General features: G+C 43.4%; 1 protein-coding gene across 4 annotated transcripts in view; it reads left to right on the top strand.

The window, feature by feature from the left end:
* The window catches only part of mnta (MAX network transcriptional repressor a), a 165912-nt gene that overhangs the window by 46955 nt on the left and 94975 nt on the right, over positions 1-23982 (top strand). For all 4 annotated transcript variants that reach the window (XM_069912152.1, XM_069912151.1, XM_069912149.1 and 1 more), the window contains 3 exons: positions 2235-2739; positions 14496-14537; positions 14647-14758. In XM_069912152.1, coding sequence (XP_069768253.1) covers positions 2235-2739; positions 14496-14537; positions 14647-14758 — 659 coding nt within the window. The remainder of the gene's footprint in view (positions 1-2234; positions 2740-14495; positions 14538-14646; positions 14759-23982) is intronic.

Genomic DNA, 23982 nt, shown 5'->3' with positions numbered 1-23982 from the left:
ATTAGGTGCATATACATTGAGCAAATTCCAAAATTCTGAATATATCTAACACTTTATCATTACATACCTCCCTGCTGGATCTATTATTTCCTCCTCTATTTTGATTGGTACATTTTTATTGATTAATATAGCTACTCCTCTAGCTTTTGAATTATATGATGCTGCCATTATGTGCCCTACCCAGTCTCCCCTTAATTTTTTGTGTTCCACTCAGTTAGATGTGTTTCCTGCACGAATGCTATATCAATTTTTTCTTTCTTCAGTAAATTTAACAGTTTCTTCCTTAATATTTCATATTTCCATTAATATGGCCATTTCATACTTTGTTTACCTCTCATTTCCGCTTCCTCATCACCACCTTTCCTTCTTATCCATTTCTCTTTTCTTTTTTCGAACACACTGTAAGTCAACACTTCTAAAACATAAAATATTTCCACTATTCCCACATCTAAAATTCCCTTAACCCCAAATGTCCCCCCCTCTCTGCGTTGCCCCTTGTCCCTTGCCGGGCAATCACAACTCCCCTCTCCATTTGGATTGCGAACCCGCTCGCAAGCGTCAACTGATTTCGCAGTGACTGTTATTCTCTCCCACCCAGCCCCCTCCAGAAAAAACTTTTATCTTCACATATAACAAAGCTCACCCTCTTAATTCCCTCCTTACTTCCTTTCTTCCCCTTCTTAGTTCTTACTTATACATTATTTTTCTTCTTTATATGAAGTTTGTTGTCATTCTTTTTCTTGTTACGTCTCTTCATCTCTCTGTCTGTTTTGCAGGCGTTCTGCAAATTCTTGGGCTTTCTCCGGATCCGAGAACAGTCTGCTTTGCTGCCCCAGGATAACTATTTTAAGCACCGTAGTCAAAATATCTTGATTGTTTTTTTTCAGACAATAGGGCACTTACTTATTCAACAGAGTGAGAATTATTTGTGTAAAATATTCCAAAATGGGATTTTCCACCATCCCATTTCATGAAGTAAGATGTTCGAATTAAATTTGGGTTTGGAATTTGATGGCGGTCAAGTACACATCTGATAGTCTGTAAGCATCTAAAAGGGCACGGAAATAATTTTGGGTCAAAGTTCAAATTTATTGTCAAGAGTATCCTCTTCTGCCTATCCATCCCGTAGCGTGATGTTGGTTCCGTTCAGTCAGTTTGTGGGGTTTGATATGTGTGTCCTGGAGCAGCTGTACAGACCGATCCATGACAGGCACTGCTTGTCACATGCTTGGCAGGTGGGGCCTGTAGGGGCAACAGGGGCAGAAGCTCTGTTGTGGGGCATCCTGTGCCTTTCCTCTGTTACCTCTTTGAGCTTGTTCTCAGCAGCATCCACACCTTTTCTGATGGCATCCCTCCACTCCGAGTGACCTTGACCCAGATCCTCCCACGTTGATGAGACCAAGTCAGCTTTCTGGAAGCTCCCGTGCAGGACATTCTTGTACTGTAGTCGCTGGTCTCCCTGTTTTTGGGTACCACTGGACAGTTGGCCGTTCAAGCTGACCTTGGGCAGTCTTCCGATAGGCATTCTGACAACCTCCTGCCCAGTGCAGTTGAGCTGACATCACCAAGGTTGAAACTAATGGCGTTCCAGCTCGAGAAAGGGCCTCACTATTGGAGACCTTGTCTCACCAGGTGATCTTCATCAGAGAACGTAGGTGACGCTGCTGCAAGCTGACGTAAGTGACTCTGATATGGGCATCACCTCTCCCATTCAGATAGCAAGGCTGATATAACAACGGTCCTGTACACCTAGCACTTGGTGGCCAACCTGATGTTCTGTGACCAAACCCGATCTTTCAGCTGACCAAAGGCAAAGCAGGCCTTTCTGGTTCTTGACTCAATATCTACATCTCAAGAACCTGAGGATGTTACTGTGCTGCCCAGGTAGCAAAACATGTGTTGGCAGCATTTAGACGAGTGTCATCAATGAGGACAGTTGGTTCTTCGTAGCTTGAGCCAGGGGCTGGTTGGTACAGAACCTCTGTCTTTTTCAGGCTGATTGTCAATCCGTAGCTCTCGGTAGCACTGGCAAAGTAACTGGTGATCTCCTGTAAGGCTTCAAGACATTGGGCAACCATAGCACAGTCATCAGCAAATTAACTTGTGCGCCACAATGTCCCTGACTTTTGTTTTTGCTCTCAGTCTTTTGAGGTTGTCAAGAGTATATACATGACATCACATACAACCTTGAGATTCTTTTTAACTTTTAATTTCTTAACTTTTTTAATTTGCAGAAGAACATGACAACCTCCTTTTGGAAAGGGAGCCAGAACGCAGAAAAGTGGACTTGGAAAGAGTTAATAACGTCCTTCACGGTGAAGGGGTTGTACCCGAACTGCGCACTGCCCCACCCCTCCTGGTGCAGAAGCCTCTGCCTCCTCTCGCTGCCGCCGCCACTACTGTCGTCGTGTCGCACGTGGTCAGTCCTTCTCTGACCCCGTCCCCGCTGCCTCCACAAGTCGGACATCATCACCAGCCAGTCCGGAGCCCCACCAGCATTGCCAGAGATATTTCCCGGTCGCCTCCTGTGCTCCATCCTTCTCCGATTTCGCCATTTGCCGACCCGCACCATGGTCCAGCGGTGGTAAGCAGCGCACCTCAGCAGCTTCCGAGCTCGGTGCTTGCAATTCCGCCACACCATGTCATCCAGCAGTTGCCTCTGTCACAGCAGCCGGGAAGTCTAAAGTCAAGCTCTCTGGATGATGGAAAGCCCCAAGATCAAAGGCGACGGCCTGGAGGGTAAGTCACTGATACTATTGACTATTGTTACTGCTAAACCATCAATGTTCCAACACATCCTTCCATTGAACCTTTGTGTGGCCTCCGTCGGTCGTGGTTGATCATGGTACTGTGCTGCTGGTAGTAGTTGCAGTGGCCTCTTCAGGGTGTGAGCCAGGGCAGAGTTGATATGGAAATCCATCTGTTGTCCATGCAGTGGAACCCCACCCCATTCTAATGACATGTCCAAAGAAAGGACAAAGGTCGATACAGTTTGGTGCCAACAGCATCACAGGAGTTGCCGAGCCGGTGCTGGGTACAGCATTCAGCCGCCTTCAGGACTCCAACTCTGGATTTTTCCTTGGGGTTTACTCCTAAAGCCTTTATCATGAGCGGATATAGCCACAAGGAAGTTTTAAATCGGAGTTTTCTCTCTCTAGATGAGTTGCCATCTGTTATTAATGAGCCCCAACTGCCTGGAACAACTGGATTCAAGGTGCCAGTGGTGCGCTTTTGCCCCTTCTCCTGTCAGTGAGAACAGCTCCGCCGAGCATAAAAACTATGCCCCACGTGAAGGAGAGTTGGGCTTGGTTATCAGAAGTTGTTTGAGATGCACGCCACGAAGATTATTTGTTTAGCAGTGGGAGCTTGTCCCCACGACCACCCTTCAGCTACGACAACCTTTAGAGCCAAACTACGCTGAACCTATGTTGATCCTTAGACACTCGCCTGCCGTGCTGGCAGTGAAATTCAATGAAGATGAGAGTGAAATGCAAAATATTGGTGGCATTGCCCAACAAACAGTTTGAGATAATTTAATTAGATTTTCCCTTTCTGGTAGTAAGTTTCTTTTATTGTCATGTAATAAAGACAGGGCAATATTACACGGAATTTGCTTTCGTCTGCTGTAAGGCAGACAGGTTTGCGGTCAGCAGAAATTGCCTGAAGTTCATGCCTGTCTGTGGATTCACTCCTGCAGCCACACATTGTCCAGTCCAAACCATCAGCAGCCCGAGCTCTAGATCCAAACCTCCGACACAGTCAGGAACCCTCAGCACCCTCTCGCATCCCAGTTCCAATATCTTTCAGCCAGTCTTTTTTTTTGGAATATTTTATTTTGATTTTCATAGATTCAAACAAACAATATCATCTTTTTTTAACATTCATGTGACATACACTGTCCGTATTTATCCCCCCCACCCTTGCCCCCTTCAGCCAGTCTTGAGCTAGTCTCCAGCTGTCCACTGCCTGTGGTGTGAATCCATCAAGTGCTGTACCTCACCTCAAGCCACCAATAGCCCACCATCCGTGTGTTCTTCAGCCACAAAACCCCTCACTGGTCCGTCACCGTCCCGTGGGTCGTCTCCTCTGCTTCTCCCTTTCAGACGGGAGGGTGTTCTCCCTGTTTTTTCTGGTGCCTTGCCCCAGCCCCCCTGCTTCCCCAGAGTCTGCAACCTATCGTGGCCACAGAACTTTGAAATAAAACCGCTGTCGGCTTCATTAGCAGGCCATCTAAAGGCTGTGCAGAGCTGATGGCAGCCCGACTGGGCAGTAGGGCCCCGAGGGAGCATTGCGTCTCTGCTCCCCGCAGATCCTCACCAGCAGTAGTGCTCCAGTTACAGCAGCTCCGACAGCGTTACCATTTTCCATATTACTGCAGCCAGTGAGAATTTTTCTGCATGTGTACATTGTACCATGTATATGACAATAAACTCATTTTTTTTGTGTAGTGACATCAGAACCTCTGGCGTCATGCGTTTAATTACCTAGTGTGAACATATTGTTTCAGAAATGTGATACAGTTGAAACTTGCGTCGTACCAGAAATTTACCCTCACAGAATTCACGTATCACTTCCAAATAATCTGGGGTACGGAATGAAAATTAATTCCTATCAAATTAATTTGAATTTAATTTTTAAAATATATATGTATGTGGCACCGTAACTGGCCCTTCCGGCCTATGTGCCCGCACCGCCTAAATACCCCAATTATCCTTCAACACCCTCCCCCCTGTACGTTTTGGCGGGTGAGCATCCAGAGGAAACCCTCGCAGACACAGGGAGAATGAACAAACTCCCTATGCAGTGCATTCAAACCCAAGTTTCTGCTGCTATAATAGTGTTGCGCTAACTGCCGCCCACAATGTAGAAATTAAAACTTGGTAAATAAGCACAACATTTATTATTTTTTCAACTCCCATGTCTTGAGGCAGGCAGCTTCATGTTATAGGAAATCATAATGTTGAGCGTTTTCTAAAAATGGGACTCCCTCCCAACCCCACCCTCAAAAAAAAACTGTGACTTGGGGCTGTCTGTACAGATCCACTCCTTGTTTTGAAACACTGTATAAGGTTTAGTCACGTACATTGTACGTGGGCAAGAAAATTTCCACTTGTGGCATCTAAACAGTAATGCCAGTTTTATCAAACTGTCTGTTTGCAGAGCCCCTGCTATTTTCCATTTCACTCTTGTCCTCCCCGCATGTGAACTTGGTTTTGAAGGTAGAGGTGAGATAGAAACATAGAAACATAGAAGATAGGAGCAGGAGTAGGTCATTCGACCCTTCGAGCCTGCTCCGCCATTTAACAAGATCATGGCTGATCTTAAAGTTCAGTACCCCGTCCCCGCCTTCTCTCTATAACCTTTAATACCCTTATACTGAAGAAATAGATCTAATTCCCTCTTAAATAGATTTAATGAACCTGCCTCTACTGCCCTCTGTGGCAATGAATTCCACAGATTCACCACCCTCTGGGTCAAGAAATTCCTCCTCATCTCGGTCCTAAATGGTTTGCCTATTATCCTCAAACCATGGCCCCGGGTTCTGGATTTTCCCACCATTGGAAACGTCCCATCTGCATCCATTCTGTCCAGTCCTGCCAGAATTTTATAGGTCTCTATGAGATCCCCTCTCAATCTTCTAAACTCCAGCGAGTACAATCCCAATTTGCGCAATCTTTCCTCATAAGTCATTCCTGCCATTCCAGGGATCAGCCTGGTGAATCGCTTTTGCACTCCCTCCATTGCAAGAACATCCTTCCTTAGATAAGGTGACCAAAACTGCACACAATACTCCAGGTGGGGTCTCACCAAGGCCCTGTACAGCTGCAGTAAGGTATCCTTGTTCCTAGACTCAAACCCTCTTGATATGAAGGCCAACATACCATTTGCCTTTTTAACCGCCTGCTGTACCTGCATGCTCGCCTTCAGAGACTGGTGTACAAGTACCCCTAGGTCTCTCTGCACTTCCCCATCTCTTAATCGATTGCCATTCAAATAGTAATCTGCCCTCCAGTTTGTATTACCAAAGTGGATAACCTCACATTGATCCACATTGTAGTGCATTTGCCATGGATCTGCCCAGTCCCTCAATTTATCCAAATCACACTGGAGCTTCCTGACCCCCTCTTCCGTGCACAAAACCCTTCTTAGCTTAGTGTCATCTGCAAATTTGGAGATATTACATCCAATCCCCTCATCCAGATCATGAAATTAAATTGTGAACAGCTGGGGTCCCAGTACAGATCCCTGTGGCACCCCATTGGTCACCGCCTGCCACTCAGAAAACGAGCCATTTATCCCAACTCTCTGTCTTCCACTGCCAGCCAGTTCTCAATCCACATCAATACTTTTCCCCCAATCCCATGAGCCTTGATTTTGGAAGCCAGTCGTTTATGCGGGACCTTATCGAAGGCCTTTTGGAAGTCCAGGTACACCACATCCACTGGCTCTCCCCCATCTATTTTTACCTGTCACCATCTCAAAGAATTCCAATAGATTTGTCAAGCACGATTTACCTTTTGTAAATCCATGTTGACTCCGTCCGATCCCTTCTCTGCTAGTCATATGCTCCGGTATTACATCCTTAATAATGGATTCCATCATTTTGCCCACTACTGATGTAAGGCTCACCGGCCTATAATTCCCCGCTTTTTCTCTACCCCCCTTTTTAAATAGTGGGGTAACATTAGCTACCCTCCAATCCATGGGTACTGATCAGGGGTATCAGAAAATAAACCACCTTGTGGCTATTTATTGGAATAGGCAGATGGTGAGCGATGATTTCCAAGAAGGCAGTTGTTGCAAAGCTACTTGTGTCTTTTCTCCAGAGTTTAGAAAAAGGAGAAGTGATCTCAATAAACTTTGCAAAGTGCTTGCAGGGCTCAACAGGGTGGACGTAGGGAAGGTACTTCTCTTTGCTGCGGAGGCTAGTCTCAGAATCTGCTGCCTCTGTGACCACATCTCTTCCCCCACCCCCCCCGCCCGCCCCCCTCCCCCCACCACCTCTCTTTTTTTATGGATGCCTGCTGACATTTTTCCATAGCTTGATGAAGGCCTCTATCCCAAAACGTTGGTTATGTACTTTTAACCTTTGCTATATAAAGAACACTGCTTGACCTGCTGAGTTTCTCCAGCATTGGGTTTTTACCTCAACCGCAGTGTCTACAGATTTTCGAGTTTTGCAATCGGCTGGAGGAACTCAGCAGGTCATGCACCATCTGTGTTGGAAAAGGTTGTTGATGTTTCTCGGGTTGGAAACTTTTCGTCAAGACTGGGAGTGCAGAGGGGAAGAGATCATTGAGGACTGAGCATCACTGTCCAGTTCGATGTGCCAACGCTCAGGACAAGAAAAAACTCCAGAGGGTTGTTACTGGGCCTGTGACATCACGGGCACCAGTCTTCACTTCATCGAGGACATCGACAAGAGGCAGTATCTTAAGAAAGCAGTCTCTATCCTCAAAGACCCCTACCACCCAGGCCATGCAATCTTCACTCTACTACCATCGGGGGTGGGGAAGGTACAGGAGCCTGCAGGCGAGCTCTCAGCGGCACAAGGACAGCTTCTCCTCCTCAGCAATCAGATTCCTGAATGAACAATAAACCATAGACGCTGCCTTACCTTGACTTTTTCTTGCACTATTTTAATTTATTTTGTAAGGTGGTTTATATAAGTGTTTGCACTGCAATGCTCACACAAAACGATGAATTTTGTGACGCGTACGTGACAATAAATTCAGAAGCTGGTAAGGATACATCCATTTATCTTGCATCTTCCAGGATGGGTTTCTTCACTCAGCAGATGGTGAATCTCTCGAATTTATTGCCCAGGACAACTGAAAATCTGTCATTGAATACATTGAAAACAGGCAAATATCAGGATATAAACAGAAATTTCTGGATGTCAAGGAATGGAAGGATGTGATGATCATACTGAGGTAGAAGATCACCATTATCTCGACCAGTGGTGGAGTAGGCTTGAAGGGCTCATTGTTCCACCGTCCCTGTTCTCCTGTTACCACCACCCTTGATAAACTCTGATTTTTTTTTTGTAGCCACCTTGTGTCAGTTACTCTAGAAATTTAAGGGTCAGTGAGGAGGAATGAGGGGCTTAGCGGCTGAGGAACCCTCACAGGCTGCGGGCTACTAGAGACTAACTCATGGGAACCAGATATTGTGAATCTTTCGGCTTGTTCATGGAGGCAGATTTGGTGCTCTACCAGTTGTAGCTCATGTGCCCCAAGACCCAGTATGAATAACACTTACCATAATGCCAACTATAGAATGACACGAGTATGGAACAATCCCAGATTTTTCACTTAAAATGTAGGTTTTGAGTTATACTCTTTGTAGAGGATGACTCCCCCACCCTCCAAAGTCTGGCACTGACCACTGACCATTGGAGTGATGTTGTCACGATATTTTAATACCAAATTACCCTGTAAAGGTTTTAATTTTATTGGCATAATTTAAAAGAAACCACTGTCGGTTCCTGACACAGGCTGTTTAAAGCCTTTTCCAAACCGACAGTAGATGGACCCTGCGGGGGAACACTGAGACTTTGTTGGACACGCACAGGTTTGCCTGCAGAACAGGCAATGCCTCTCAATGTGCACGCATTCTTTTCACTGTCGCCATTTGGACGGAATCAAACCAGGTTGTCCATGCGAGGAAGGTGCGCTGAGGGCCTGACTGGGACACTTGCATGTACGCGAGCTGGGTTGTCAGTGTGAGTGCGCCTAGGCCCTGACTGGGACACTTGAGTTGGAACTGGCGGGGTGGGGATAGGATATGCAGCGGGAGGGGGAACATGGCAGAGTGTTAAGACTTTGCTGTCAAAGTTCGGATTTTAGACCTGGTGTATAAGATGACCCCTGATTTTTGAGGCGAAATTTTAAAGTTTCAGATCATCCTATATAGCAGCACTTATTGGTAACCTTTCTGAAATATCCCAGCAGGTCACTCAGTTCAAGGGGCATTAATGTTGACCTTGCCAGTGATGAGTGGGGGAAAAAAACTATTGTCGAAAGCTGTGAATCTAGAAGCGGTTTATCTAGCCTGTCCCTATTCCAGGTTAATGTAGTGTAATGAAGTGTAGTGCAATCGTTTATTGAATCAATCTAGTATTAACCCCATCATTTTCTTTCATTAGGAAAGAAGCCCCAAAATAGCCTTTTATCTTAAAGTCGGCCAGTTATATAACAATAACGAGGATTAAAGATTTCCTTTGTGGTCTAGTTCACAATTAAATCTTTGACAGCCTTGAATACAGATAGCTGCAGCTTGCTTCAATGCTACATCTTAATAAATTAAAATGAGGTTTTAGTGGTGAGCCTTGATTGCCCCATATCTCTGCAATAGTTTGTGAATCACGTGTATTTCTTAACTCTTGGGACCTCTGAGTTTGCTTGAAGTATGGAATGTTTTGTTTAGCCACTGATGGGTGACTTCCAAGAGAGGGATTAAACTTTAAGGCTGTAGATTGGGTGAAAAAAAATGTAAAGAGAATTCCATTGTTTTTAGGTTGAGATTACATTCAGGGTGACTTCTGGAGAATGGAATAGTGATTTTGTTATTTGTCATTGCAAAATGTTTTGAAATTCCAGGATCCCCTTAGCCAAGTATATATTTAAAAGTCCCCATCTTTCTGAAGTTTTTTTTAATGAGCAATTTTGTGAAATGATATTTTTTTGTTCATCCTTCTGAACTGGACAAAGATCCTCAAAACATTAAAGAAAATACCGACCCTTATTCAGTTAGAGTTATTTGTGCATTCCACATAAGTTGGTAAAATATACCCTGATAAAGCCCGAAGGAATGATACAAAAGCAATTCCTGGTTTAATATTTTGACGGTAGCCTTCCGCATCAATGACATGAGCTGTCAAAGTTTAAATTTCAGATTTATTGACAGAGAACATGCAGGACTTTACATGCAACCATGAGATCCTTTTACCTGTGGGCCAGGCAGAATTTCTACTTATTAGTAGAGCAAAAAACCATACTTAAGAAAAGATGTTCCCTGTAAATTTTCTCGATGGGTTGGGAGGGTTTTGCTGGTGATGTACCAGGCTGATGTGCTGATGGAAACTTCATGATCACACAAAAGCATCAGAACTCTAAGAAAATTGAACAGATCTGAATTATTTTCCTGATGAACTTTGGCTTTTTGCTTGTCTGGGATGGCTGGGATCTTTGTTCTTCTGGAACATCAAAAGACTGTGGTACAAAAAGCTGGTAAATTGTTTTATTGGATCTGAACTTCTTTCACATCCAGTTGGCATTTGTGGCTGGTTGCTCCATAACTATCGTTACTGATTACCCATTTCTCTTCTTTCTTTGGCTTGGCTTCGCGGACGAAGATTTATGGAGGGGTAATGTCCACGTCAGCTGCAGGCTCGTTTGTGGCTGACAAGTCCGATGCGGGACAGGCAGACACAGTTGCAGCGGTTGCAAGGGAAAATTGGTTGGTTGGGGACCAAGACCACAAATTTCCCTTGGAATAAGGTGGCCGTAGCTTAATTTGGAGACTGCACCACAGTGGTAAACTTCAGTAAGCCTCGATGCAAAGCCAAAATCTTTTGATTGGGTCACAAACTATTGGCTTTAGAAAGTCTTGACAATGCATTCCGAGACCTTTTAACAGTGAACATAATGTCTGCAATGCAACACCTTGCCCTTTTTTGAGAATATGTAGCCCTTTTCTGAATGTACATCTTCTGACAAAACATGGTTATGGTGGGGTAGCTGCTGAGCAGAATCCTTATCCAAAGTTCACTCACCCACTGAGCAGAATTCGTTTTTCAAAAGGACAGAATTCTGGTTTTGTACAGTCTTCACTTTGTTCTAGCATGCAGTTCTCTGCTAAAGTGGACCTCAAGCTGACCCTATGATTTCTGATTCTACCACTAGCCACCAGCAAGTTTGGATTACGTGGTTCTAAATATTATTGCAGCAATATCTCTAGCGCACCCACCCACACACTTATTGTCAAAACTCTAATGCTGCGATCAACTTGGAAGTGGGGTTGTGGGAGTACCACTTGGAAAGTTGAGGCGATGGCATGGACTCTCTCCTGGTGCCTTTCTGTCTGCAGAAAAACACTTGCCACTGGCTACCACATCGCTACAGAATACAGAAGGTGAACCCACATTTCACTGAGTCCAGCTTGAAGCAAATCAACAAAGAACCATCAATCCCAGTGGGTTTATATAGTTAAACATACAGTGCAGGCTCAATTTTAACATTTAAGAGGAATTCGGACCGGTCCATGGATGGGAGGGCTATGGGCAGGGTGCAGGTCAGTGGGACTTGGGGAAAAAAATGGTTTGCCACAGACTAGAGGGGCGAAGGTGGCTTGTTTCTGTGCTGTAATTGTTCTATGATTCTGTGTAGTCATCAAGGTGCCCGTGAAACTGTGCATCAGTATCCTTTCCTTGTCCTCCACCATGAATCTGCTGATTCAAGGATAATTTTTCCTGCCGTTTTCAGACTTAAATGGGTCTCTTGCTGGCAAAAGATACAGACCTTCCACTGTTTTAACTGTGACTGTTCTCACTATCCCTGCATTACGTAATTGACTCTTTCTTGCACAAAACAAAGCCTTTTTTCCATTCTATTCCTGACAAATTTTTTTTGGATGCAAGTTGCAGCTGAGGTGTAGAAACTGCATGCTGCTAGTCATGGTTTAAACACATTGTCTGGAAGGTTTGAACTACCCTGCTTTACCTATCAATTGCTGAAAGGCCTGGATAGAGTGGAAGTGGAGAGGATGTTTCCTATGGTGGGGGGAGTCTGAGACCACAGGGCACAGACTCAGAATGTGGAGGAATTTCTTTACCCGGTGGTGAATTTATGGAATTCCTTGTCGCTGTGCAGGCCAAGCCATTGGGCAAAAGGGTATGTGCCACTTAACAATACGTTCTGTGAAACTGGATGTTATGCGATGTGGATGTTGTGAGAACACAATATTATATACTTAGCAAAGCTATACGGGATACTGTAGTGTACCTGTAAACATTTTATTTGTAAGTAGGGATTAGTGTGGGGAAAGAGTGGGATCATTGTGGGAACTGACCCAAGGCTGTGGGGAGAGAGCGGGGCAGTGGCATCAGTGTGAGGGCTGTGGGTAGAGCGAGGGGCAGTGGGCTCAGTTGGGACCTACATGGGGCTGTGGGAAGAGAATGGGGCAGTGGGATCAGTGTGGGGACCAACATGGGGCTGTGGGGTATGTTTTGAATGGTGGGAGGAAACTGGAGCCCCCGGAGAAAACAAACTCAGACACTGGGAGAACATACAAACTTACAGACAGCGTGGGATTCAAACCATGGTCCATTCCCGATCACTGGCGCAGTAAAGGCTTTGCGCTAACTGTAAAACTAACCACGCTTATAATTCTGTTAGGAATAAACGGCTGTTTGGCCTTGGCCTTGGATAGCAAAACCTACAAAAATGTCAACTTGGACATTAATGGCTGTTAACTTCTCCTTGATTTGAAGGATTTAATGGGGTTCTTTATATTTTCCTTTTCTCCCACTTGCTTTAAAATTTCACCTGGAGTTCTATGAACAAATGCCACTTCCTCCTGACCTTGCAGATTGCTTACATCAGTACATCTCTGCCTTCTAAACCACGGGGGTTCCTGACACCTAATCCTAGCCCCTGTGGTCTGCTCTTCGTGTAATTGGGAAGAGGTGGCCGAGGGATATGTGTGCTGCCATCAAACTTGCATAATGTCGTTGTGGACTTTACCTTTCTTACACTTGGCTCCCTTTTAAATCTTCACAGTTCAAGTTTATTATCATCCAATTACACAAGTACAACCTGACGGAATAGTATTCTCCAGTACTTGGGGCAAAGAATGTAGGCGCACAACCAGACATAACGCACATACAGACAAAAAAATAATGCTCTGGACAAATATACATGCAGCATATAAAAAATATATTGCTTAATAAAGATTAGAGTCTCAGGTGGTTAGTGTGAGCAGATCCTTTGGTCGTTCAGCATTCTCACTGCCCACGGGAAGAAGCTGATCCTCAGCCTAGTGGTGCTGGCTCTGATCCTCCTGTATCTCTTCCCCTGACGGGAGCAGCTGAAAGATGCTGTGGTAGGGATCCTTGACAATTTTGCCCACCCTCTTCAAACAACGATCCTGGTAGATTACTTCAAGTTTGGGGAGGGTGGGGGGGGGGGGAAAGGAAATGACCCTCCATTATCTTCTCTGCCACTCTTGTGGTCCTGTGGTTTGACCTCCAAATCATTTCTCTGCAGCAACAAGTACCTCACTCTCGTTAGAGCTCCTGCAGAAGGTTGGCATGATGGTTGCCTGCTTCAGTCTTCTCAGGAAGTGTGGTCGGTGTTGCACTGTAATGCAGGAATTTAGATAAGCCCAGTAAATGAATGAGCATGAAAACATTGAGGGTTGGAAGGAAGAGAAAGGAAATGGAGCAATTTTGATAGCTCCTTCACAAAACTGGTATGGGTCAAATAGCCAGCTCTCTGTAGTCTACTCTTAACATGTGCTTGGATTATGGAAAACAAGCTGCTTTAATGTAGAAATAGAAAAAAGTAAGTCTATTGGCTGTGAGAGTTCTCAGGTTCAAAGGTTAGTCTGAAAAATTGTGGATTTTAAAAAATATTTTATTTTTGATTTTCAAAGACTCCTAAATTCTGGCAACAATACACTTTTTTACCACACTTAAGTATAACGTGCTGAGTCTGATTTTTTTTTCCCCTCCCCTCCCCCCTCCACCCCTGCATGCCCCAATACAACCGAGAATAAACTTGTATAATTATACAAATTGACCAGAGAGGTCAATGACCCTTGTGAAGAACTGGAAAAAAAAACCCCAGGTGCTTAAATAAAAAGGGGTAAGGGATTTAAATAAAAACCAGGACCACGTCGTCTGCACCATGACCCACTTATTTAATAGAAATTGTGGTGTTTAATCTAAAGGAAACCTCAGTAGGCCCAGAGGAAATGACAAACCAGGGGGTCCCTTTATTAAGGCTAACTGATTTTGGATAGTAATGTAATCTCTAATCAAATTGTTAATCAATATTCATTGACTAGGATTAGATGTTTAAACATTCTGTGTTGAGGCTCATAGACTGATGTAACTCATTAAGTTTGGCAGAGCAAGTTAAGATTATCAGACTCACTGAGGGCATTCAGCTTTGAAACCAGTAGAGCCATTAAAAAAAAGACCTTAGAGGAGCGCACCATGTTGATGCCAAAAGCTTCAGAATGAAATGGCTTTTGCAGGAAATCTGGAGGAGCGCCAACCAATTCACAGCACAGGGCAGGTGATGCAGAGCATGTGAATGAACAGAAAAATTGCAGACCACGTTGCATTGATGGATTCTTGGAACCCTCTGTCGATGAATGTGAAACTCACAAGTGTTACCTTTCATTTAATTTCATTGCATTTGATTTTTTGTGAAGTTTGGTTGAGTAACCGGAATTGTCTGTAAACAATTCTTCCTTTTCATTTCCAGGGCAGGGACACGGGAAGTCCACAATAAACTGGAGAAGAATAGGTATGTACTGGCTGATATCGATATTCTGGCTGGATGGGAAGATACAGGCAATGTTGCCTTTTTAAAATTGCTGGAGTTTAATGTCTCCTTTGCATTGATTGGTTCACAGGCGTGCTCATTTAAAGGAATGTTTTGAAACGCTGAAAAAGAACATCCCCAATCTGGATGATAAAAAAACTTCAAACCTTAGTGTTTTGCGGAGTGCCTTGCGATATATTCAGGTATGAATAATGCGGAGATATTCTGATAATGTTTACTGAACTTCCAGGGAATCAGAATGACCAGGCTGCCGAGTCTCTCTGTTTCACAGCAGTCAGATTTGTGGTGTTGGTGATTTTTCTTTGGCAGAGTTAAATTAAAAAGTCTTGATTTTGCTGATTTGTAAAAAATTCAGTTTTGTTGCTCAAGAATTCAAAGGAAACTTTTCAGCCTCTGTGGTCAGTCTTCTTCGATGTTGGCATTTTCTAGAAAGCAATTCTGTAGTTCCCACTCAGAAAAAAATCCATAAAACTTTAAATGCGACCAAGTAAAAAGTTTGCCGTGGAAATAAATAACGCCGCTTGTCCATCAAAGCTAACGATACATGCCAGAAAAATCATAGAAGAGCTGAGATAAGTAAATGTGCTCACAATGAGTTTGCATTTACTAATTTTAAATGAGGACCTTCAGCAAGATTCAAACTGAGAAAGGTTGTGGTATTGGTGGTCTGGACTGTATGATCGACACCTGTCTTGGGGTGATGGTACTGTTTTGGACCTGATGTTTGCTTCAGTTCTAGGATTTCTTAATGATGGCTTTATTGAGATGTACAACCTAACACCAAGTTCTCAGAATATTTTCTAGAGTGTGAGTGTGTGTCTGCTGCAGTGAAGATAGAGCTCAAACACATCCTTAATTCAAGACAACAACAAAAAACTCACTACAGTAGAAGTGCAAAATTCCAGATTCCAGAAATCCAGACCATCCGAGAATCTGGGCTTTTCGAGAAGTCTCAAACTTTTAAAATTTAGCAGCCTTTTGCGTGCTTCAGCGCTGTGGATGCACAGCATTCACACACAACCTTGCCCATTGGCTTTATTTTTCTTTAAAACTGCTCGTTTTGATAAATGACGGATGCTGTAAACTATCAAAATGTACCTGTTCATCACGTCTTTATTCCACCTTAAATTTTAATTTTTAAAGTACTACCCGGGAATCCAGAAAATTCAAAAATCCAGATGGACCCAATCCCTGAGCAGTCCATATTTTTGGACTTCTACTGCACCAGCATTAGGATACAACAATGTGTTAGAGTTGCACTGTATGTTATGCTGTACTCAACTAGCATTAGGATACAACAATATGTCAGTTACTGTATGATATGCTGTAAAACTCACAAGCAGTCTTGGAATATAACAATGTATCAGAGCTACTGTGTGATATAAATAAAGGCACAATGCTGGAGAAAATCAACATTGTGTTTTTACTTCAATCATGGTGTCTGCAGACTTTGTGTTTTACTTGCTGTATGATGTGCTGTGCTCCCAGCATGAGGATACTACAATGTATCAGAATTACTGTGTGATATGCTGTACTCACTACTGGCACTGGGGAACAACAGTTACATTGTCTTGAAGCCACTCCATGTGTATATACACTACTCGTCCTGCAAACATGACACTAGAATCATGTAATTAGCTAAATTATTTACACATGTAAAACTATATAGTTGATTAATTATTTAAACCTATGTATAAATTCAGTTGATGTAGTGGTCTTCTTAATCTCCTCAAATGCAAAAATATTTTGCTTTGAGAAAGTCAGTAAGAATTTTTGGTCAAGGAGTTAATTGGTCAAGGAGTTAATTGGTCAAGGGGTTAATTGGTCAAGGGGCCAATAAAAAGGAGTGAAAGGGGAGGGAGGGGCCAGTGAGGAGTGGGGCAGTGAAGGAGTGGAGACTTGGGACTTTGGCTCGAGGGACTTCGGTAAGAAGGAGCTCCCTGTGTGGTAAGTGTCCTCTTTGGTTAATCTTTTAGTATTATCTGTTTAGTTTTTCTTTTAAATAACCTATATACATTGAGAAAGGAGGTAATGGAGTCAGATGGGGTAGTCAAGAACTCCAATTGTGGGATGTGGGAAGTCAGAGACAGCACAGCTGTTCCTGACGACTACACCTGCAAAAGGTGCATCCAATTGCAACTCATCAGTGACTGTGTTAGGGAGCTTGAGTTGCAAATGGATGAACTGAGGATCATAAGGGAAGCTGAGGCAGTGATTGAGAGGAGTTACAGGGAGACAGTCACCCCTAGAAGGCAGGAGTCAGGGAATTGGGTGATTGTGAGGAAAGGAAGGAGAGTGCCAGTGCAGAGTACCCCTGTGGAAGTGCCCCTCAGCAACATGTATTCGGCATTGGATACTGCTGGGGGGGGAACAGCCTATCAGGGACGAGTCGTGGGGGTCAGGTCTCTGGCACAGGGGCTGCCCCTGAGGCTCAGAAGGGAAGGAGGGATAAGAACAGGGTAATTGTGGTTGGGGACTCATTAGTCGGAGGGACAGATAGGAGGTTTATTGGACGAGATCGGGGATCCAGGTTGGCCTGTTGCCTCCCTGGTGCCAGGGTTAGGGATATCTCTGATCGAGTACATAGCATTCTGCAAGGGGAAGGTGAGCAGCCAGAAGTCGTGGTCCATGTGGGGACCAATGACTTAGTTAGAAGTGGGGATGAGGTCCTGAAACAGAAATACATAGAATTAGGCAGGAAGTTAAAAAACAGGACCTCTAAGGTAGTAATCTCTGGATTAGCCACGCGCTAGAGAGGGTAGTAATAGGAGGATGTGGAGGATGAATGTGTGGTTAAAGAGCTGGTGCAGGGGGCAGGGGATAAGATTTTTGGATCATTGGGATCTCTTCTGGGGAAAGTCGGACCTGTACAAAAGGGACAGACTCCACCTGAACTGGCGGGGAACGAATATCCCAGCAAGCAGATTTGCTAGAGCTGTGGGGGAGGGTTTAAACTAGTGTGGCACGGGGGTGGAGCCCAGAGTTTGTGAGCAGTGTCTAGGGTGCATGGCCACCTAGTTAAGAATGATAAGGGTAACAAAGGAAGGATGGAGGTTAAGGTAAAAGGTAGAATAGGGAATATATGTGAGGGTCATTCTCTGAAATGTGTGTACTTTAATGCAAGAAGCATAGTGAACAAGGTAGATGAGCTTAGAGCATGGATTGGCACTTGGAATTGTGATGTTGTGGCAATTAGTGAGACCTGGTTCCAGGAGGGTCAGGACTGGCAACTAAATATTCCAGAATACAAATGTTTTAGATGTGATAGAACAGGGGGTAAAAAGGGGGAGGAGTTCCTCTGCTTGTTAAGGAGGACATTACTGCCGTGAGATGGCAGGGTGCTTTGGAGGGATCGTCCTGTGAGGCTGTTTGGGTGGAATTGAGGGGTGGAGGAGGCATGAGAGCACTAATATTATAGACCACCAATTGGGCCAAGAAAATTCGAAGAACAAATTTATAAAAAGATAGCATATATGTGTAATAAACATAAGGTAGTGATCATGGGAGATTTTAACTTCCCTCACATTGATTGGGATACCCATACATTAAGAGGGCTGGATGGGCTAGAGTTTGTCAAATGTGTGCAAGATAGTTGTCTTAATCAATACGTAGAGGAACCAGCTCGGGACAGTGTAATACTGGATCTCCTGTTAGGGAACAAGATAGGTCAGGTGTCTGAGGTGAATGTTGGAGAACAAATTGGGTCTAGTGATCACAACTCTATTAGTTTTAGGGTAGTTTTAGGGAAGAGCAAAGAAGGGCCTAAAGTTGAGGTTCTGGATTGGAGAAAAGCAAATTTTGAAGGAATGAGAATGGCTTTGGGGAGTATTGAGTGGGACATGTTTTTTTCAGGAAGGATGTAATTGAAAAATGGAGAATATTCAAAGAAGAAATTTTGAGTACAGAGTAGATATGTCCCGGTGAGGATCAAAGGAAAGGCTGGAAGTCATAGGGAGCCTTGGTTTTCGAGGAATATTAGAAATTTGGTTAGGAGAAAGAGGAAGGTGTACAAGAGGTATAAACAGCAGGGTGATGAGAAATTGAAAGAGGACTACAAGGAGTGTAGAAGGATTCTTAAGAAAGAAATTAGAAAGGCCAAAAAGAGGCACGAAGGGGCTTTGGCAGGCAGAGTAAAAATAAATCCAAAGGGTTTCTATAGGTACATTAAAAGTGAAAGATTAGTGAGGGATAAAATTGGACACCTTGTAGATAGCGAGGGTAGGCTATGTGAAAAGTCAGAGGAGATGGGGGAAATTTTAAATGATTTATTTTCCTCGGTATTCACTAGGGAAAAAAATATTGTTCCAGTTGAAATAAAGAAGAATAGTGGGGAGGTCATGAATCATATAAGGATGACCGAGGTGGTAGTGATGGCAGTGTTAAAAAAGATAAAGGTGGACAAATCTCCGGGTCCGGACAATGTATTCCCAAGGATACTCAGGGAGACTAGTGTACAGATAGTGGGGCCATTAACAGAGATATTTAGGATGTCACTGGTCACGGAGGTAGTGCCAGAGGATTGGAGGGTGGCTCATGTTGTTCCGCTGTTTAAGAAAGGGTCCAAATGTAAGCCAGGAAATTATAGAGCTGTGAGTCTGATGTCTGTGGTGGGTAAGTTGATGGAAAGTGTTCTGAGGGATGGCATTTACAAATATTTGGAAGAACAGGGATTGATAGGTAATAGTCAGCATGGTTTTGTCAGGAGTAGATAATGCTTAACAAACCTTGTAGAGTTTTTCGAGGGGGTGACAAAAAAGATTGATGAAGGGAAGGCTGTGGATGTTGTCTATTTAGACTTTAGTAAAGCTTTTGACAAAGTTCCCCACAGGAGGTTAGGAAAAAAGGTGGAGGCATTAAGTATAAATAAGGAGGTAGTGAAATGGATTCAGCAATGGTTGGATGGGAGGTGTCAGAGAGTAGTGGTAGAAAATTGTTTGTCAAATTGAAGGCCGGTGACTAGTGGAGTTCCTCAGGGATCGGTCCTGGGTCCACTATTGTTTGTTACATATATAAACGATCTGGAAGAAGGGTTGATGAATTGGATAACTAAGTTTGCAGATGATACAAAGATTGGTGGTATTGTGGACAGTGAGGAAGATTACCATCGCTTAAAAAGAGATATAGGAAAGCTAGATGAGTGGGCTGAGAAATTGCTGATTGAATTTAATACGGATAAGTGTTAAGTGTTGCATTTTGGAAAGGCAAATCTAAATAGGTCGTATACATTGAATGGTAGAGAATTGAGGAGTGCAGAGCAACAAAGGGATTTAGGAGTTGTGGTAAATAGTACCCTCAAGGCTGATACTCAGGTCGATGGTGTGGTGAAGAAGGCATTTGGAATGTTGGGCTTCGTAAATCAGAGTATTGAATTCGAGAGTTGGGATGTTATGAAATTGTACAAAGCATTGGTGAGGCCAAGTTTGGAATACTGTGTGCAGTTTTGGTCACCGAATTATAGGAAGGCTATAAACAAAATAGAGAGAGTGCAGAGAAGGTTCACGAGAATGTTGACAGGATGTCAGGATTTGAGTTACAGAGAAAGGTTGAGCAGCCTGGGGCTTTTTTTCTTTGGAGTGTAGAAGATTGAGGGGGGGATTTGATGGAGGTGTTCAAGATTTTAAAAGGGACAGAGAGAGGCTTTTTCAATTAAGAGTGGGGGGATATTCAAACCAGAGGCCATGGTTTGAGATTGCAGGGGGAAAATTATAAGGGGAACATGAGGGGAAATTTCTTCACGCAAAGGGTGGTTGGGATGTGGAATAAGCTTCTGGCAAAGGTGGTTGATGCAAGGCTGTTATTTACATTTAAGGAAAGACTGGATAATTACATGGAGGGGAGAGGATTGGAGGGGTATGGACCAGGTGCTGGTCAGTGGGACGAGGAGGGTGGGGATTTGTTCCGGCATGGACTAGTAGGGCCAAATTGGCCTGTTCTGTGCTTTATATGGTTATGTGGTTAATTTCACAACCAATATTCAGCCCACCTGAACAAGTATCTCCCATGCAAGTGCACAACTTCACCACATTCTGCCTCTGCATAAGGTGTTGGAAATGGCTCAGACCTTGGGCTACAACTGAAGTATTTGCAGCAGTGTTTATCCCTGGATTGGTTTTTTGCTTCATTAATTATCATGGTTGCCCTTGACCTATAGTTTTGATCATTATCTTTGTGTACTGTACCATAAACACTGTTCAGAATAACTTCAAATGCCTCAACTTCCAACTCTTCATTATTCAGATGCAAATTAAAACACATGATGCCCTACACCTCTTGAAGGTGTTCTACATATTTGCATATATCTTCCTCTGTGGGAAACCCCAAAAATACAGTTCTTTTTAAATGTATAGACTTTATCAATAGCATTTATTGAACATAAAAAGCTGATGAATGACCTGGCAGAGGTTTATAATGTCATAAAGGGCATGGATAAAGAGAATGGTCAGTCTTTTTCTCAGGGTAGATGATTCTAGAGAGCATAGATTTGTGAGAAGGGAGAAATTTGAGCGATCTGAAGGGGTAGCTTTTTCACCCAGAGGGTGATCCGTGTCTGGAGTGAGCTATCGAAGGAGACTGTAGAAGCAGATACAATTCTGCCATTCTAAGGACATTTGGACAGATTTGTGGATAGGACTGATTTAGAAGGATCTGGATTAAAAGCATCATTATGCCTCAGTTTTCCTTCCTCAATTTTTCAGGTGGTGTAAATGGTCTGAATTTTCAGGTTGGGTGTAAAAAGAGTGTGCTTGCATTTAAATAGCACCTTTTCTCCATTTTGTAATATGTTTTGCAGTCATGAGACTACTATTTGAATTGTAATCTTGTATTGATGTAAAGAAAACTGGAAGGTTATGAGCTCATGAGGGTTTTATTTTTTTGGTAGATATATGGTTTGGCACAACATCTTGGGCTGAAGGGCCTGTACTGTGCTGTAATGTTTGTTCTAGTTTGCAATGTATCAGGTGGATTAGTAAAACTTTGGATCACATTTTGTTGGAAGTAGCTTAAAATAATTTGCATCTGAAGTGGTGCAGTATTTTCCAATATCCTGGTGTGGAATTTTCCTGGTGTGGAATTTTCCTGGTGTGGAATTTTCCTGGTGTGGAATTTTCCTGGTGTGGAATTTTCCTGGTGTGGAATTTTCCTGGTGTGGAATTTTCCTGGTGTGGAATTTTCCTGGTGTGGAATTTTCCTGGTGTGGAATTTTCCTGGTGTGGAATTTTCCTGGTGTGGAATTTTCCTGGTGTGGAATTTTCCTGGTGTGGAATTTTCCTGGTGTGGAATTTTCCTGGTGTGGAATTTTCCTGGTGTGGAATTTTCCTGGTGTGGAATTTTCCTGGTGTGGAATTTTCCTGGTGTGGAATTTTCCTGGTGTGGAATTTTCCTGGTGTGGAATTTTCCTGGTGTGGAATTTTCCTGGTGTGGAATTTTCCTGGTGTGGAATTTTCCTGGTGTGGAATTTTCCTGGTGTGGAATTTTCCTGGTGTGGAATTTTCCTGGTGTGGAATTTTCCTGGTGTGGAATTTTCCTGGTGTGGAATTTTCCTGGTGTGGAATTTTCCTGGTGTGGAATTTTCCTGGTGTGGAATTTTCCTGGTGTGGAATTTTCCTGGTGTGGAATTTTCCTGGTGTGGAATTTTCCTGGTGTGGAATTTTCCTGGTGTGGAATTTTCCTGGTGTGGAATTTTCCTGGTGTGGAATTTTCCTGGTGTGGAATTTTCCTGGTGTGGAATTTTCCTGGTGTGGAATTTTCCTGGTGTGGAATTTTCCTGGTGTGGAATTTTCCTGGTGTGGAATTTTCCTGGTGTGGAATTTTCCTGGTGTGGAATTTTCCTGGTGTGGAATTTTCCTGGTGTGGAATTTTCCTGGTGTGGAATTTTCCTGGTGTGGAATTTTCCTGGTGTGGAATTTTCCTGGTGTGGAATTTTCCTGGTGTGGAATTTTCCTGGTGTGGAATTTTCCTGGTGTGGAATTTTCCTGGTGTGGAATTTTCCTGGTGTGGAATTTTCCTGGTGTGGAATTTTCCTGGTGTGGAATTTTCCTGGTGTGGAATTTTCCTGGTGTGGAATTTTCCTGGTGTGGAATTTTCCTGGTGTGGAATTTTCCTGGTGTGGAATTTTCCTGGTGTGGAATTTTCCTGGTGTGGAATTTTCCTGGTGTGGAATTTTCCTGGTGTGGAATTTTCCTGGTGTGGAATTTTCCTGGTGTGGAATTTTCCTGGTGTGGAATTTTCCTGGTGTGGAATTTTCCTGGTGTGGAATTTTCCTGGTGTGGAATTTTCCTGGTGTGGAATTTTCCTGGTGTGGAATTTTCCTGGTGTGGAATTTTCCTGGTGTGGAATTTTCCTGGTGTGGAATTTTCCTGGTGTGGAATTTTCCTGGTGTGGAATTTTCCTGGTGTGGAATTTTCCTGGTGTGGAATTTTCCTGGTGTGGAATTTTCCTGGTGTGGAATTTTCCTGGTGTGGAATTTTCCTGGTGTGGAATTTTCCTGGTGTGGAATTTTCCTGGTGTGGAATTTTCCTGGATAAAGAGGGCAGTTGTTTTGGAAATATCGCAGAAATCAAAAGTGGCTTTTCCAGCCACCTCCCCCCCCCCCCCCCAAGCCCTGTAAGACTCCAGCAATCCTAATAACTTTTCAGTTTGTCCTTAAATTTCGATTTGTATTCTGTGCTTTTTGAAATGCAATTTCTGGTGGCCACACTAGTCTGCAAACACCCAATTTCGTCCGCTCTCAGAGGCTAAGCAGGCTCAGGCCTGGTCAGATCTTGGACAGGAGACTGGGAATACCAGGTGCACTATTTTATTTCCACTGCTGTAATTGTGAATATTTAATTACATTAAATATAATTGTGAATATCTTTTATATTTACTCTCTTACCGTAAGATAATTTAAAGAGTTTTATTGAGGGTTTTTTAAACCAAGTAACTGTAAGAAGGAAGAATTTTTGTGCACATTGTACTTGTATGCATGACAATATACCCATTACCATGGTGTTACCCTGACAAACAGTACTGTTCGCTCAGCTCAGTGGGGACACTGTTATCTCAGCCAGAAGCTTGTGTGTTCCTGTCACGATTTGGGGCTTTTGTGTGTAATCGTGACACATTGTTGAAAGTCGGTTTGATGGTAACCATGTTCCCCAGTGCACAGATGTGGCCTAATTTGTTGAACTTTTCAGGCATTTTATCTCTTTATTTCTTGCGCTCCACAAATAATTTACTTAGAAACATCAAAATCTGTGGAACCAGAACAAAGTCATATTTTCAACTTTTTTTTGTGCAGTAAAATGTCTCAATGTTGTTGCCCTTTATCTAGTCCACAGTCTTCAGATGACTAAGTTGCTTGTCGGTGCAGTGTGTGCTGGTCAGACCGAAAATCATAAACGAGTTCTCGTGAGTGAATATTTCC

Source organism: Narcine bancroftii, chromosome 14 (genome assembly GCF_036971445.1).
Source record: "Narcine bancroftii isolate sNarBan1 chromosome 14, sNarBan1.hap1, whole genome shotgun sequence".
Classification (NCBI taxonomy): Eukaryota; Metazoa; Chordata; class Chondrichthyes; order Torpediniformes; family Narcinidae; genus Narcine; species Narcine bancroftii.
The sequence above is the reverse complement of the archived record's forward strand: the minus strand, read 5'-3'. Positions and strand labels throughout refer to the sequence as shown.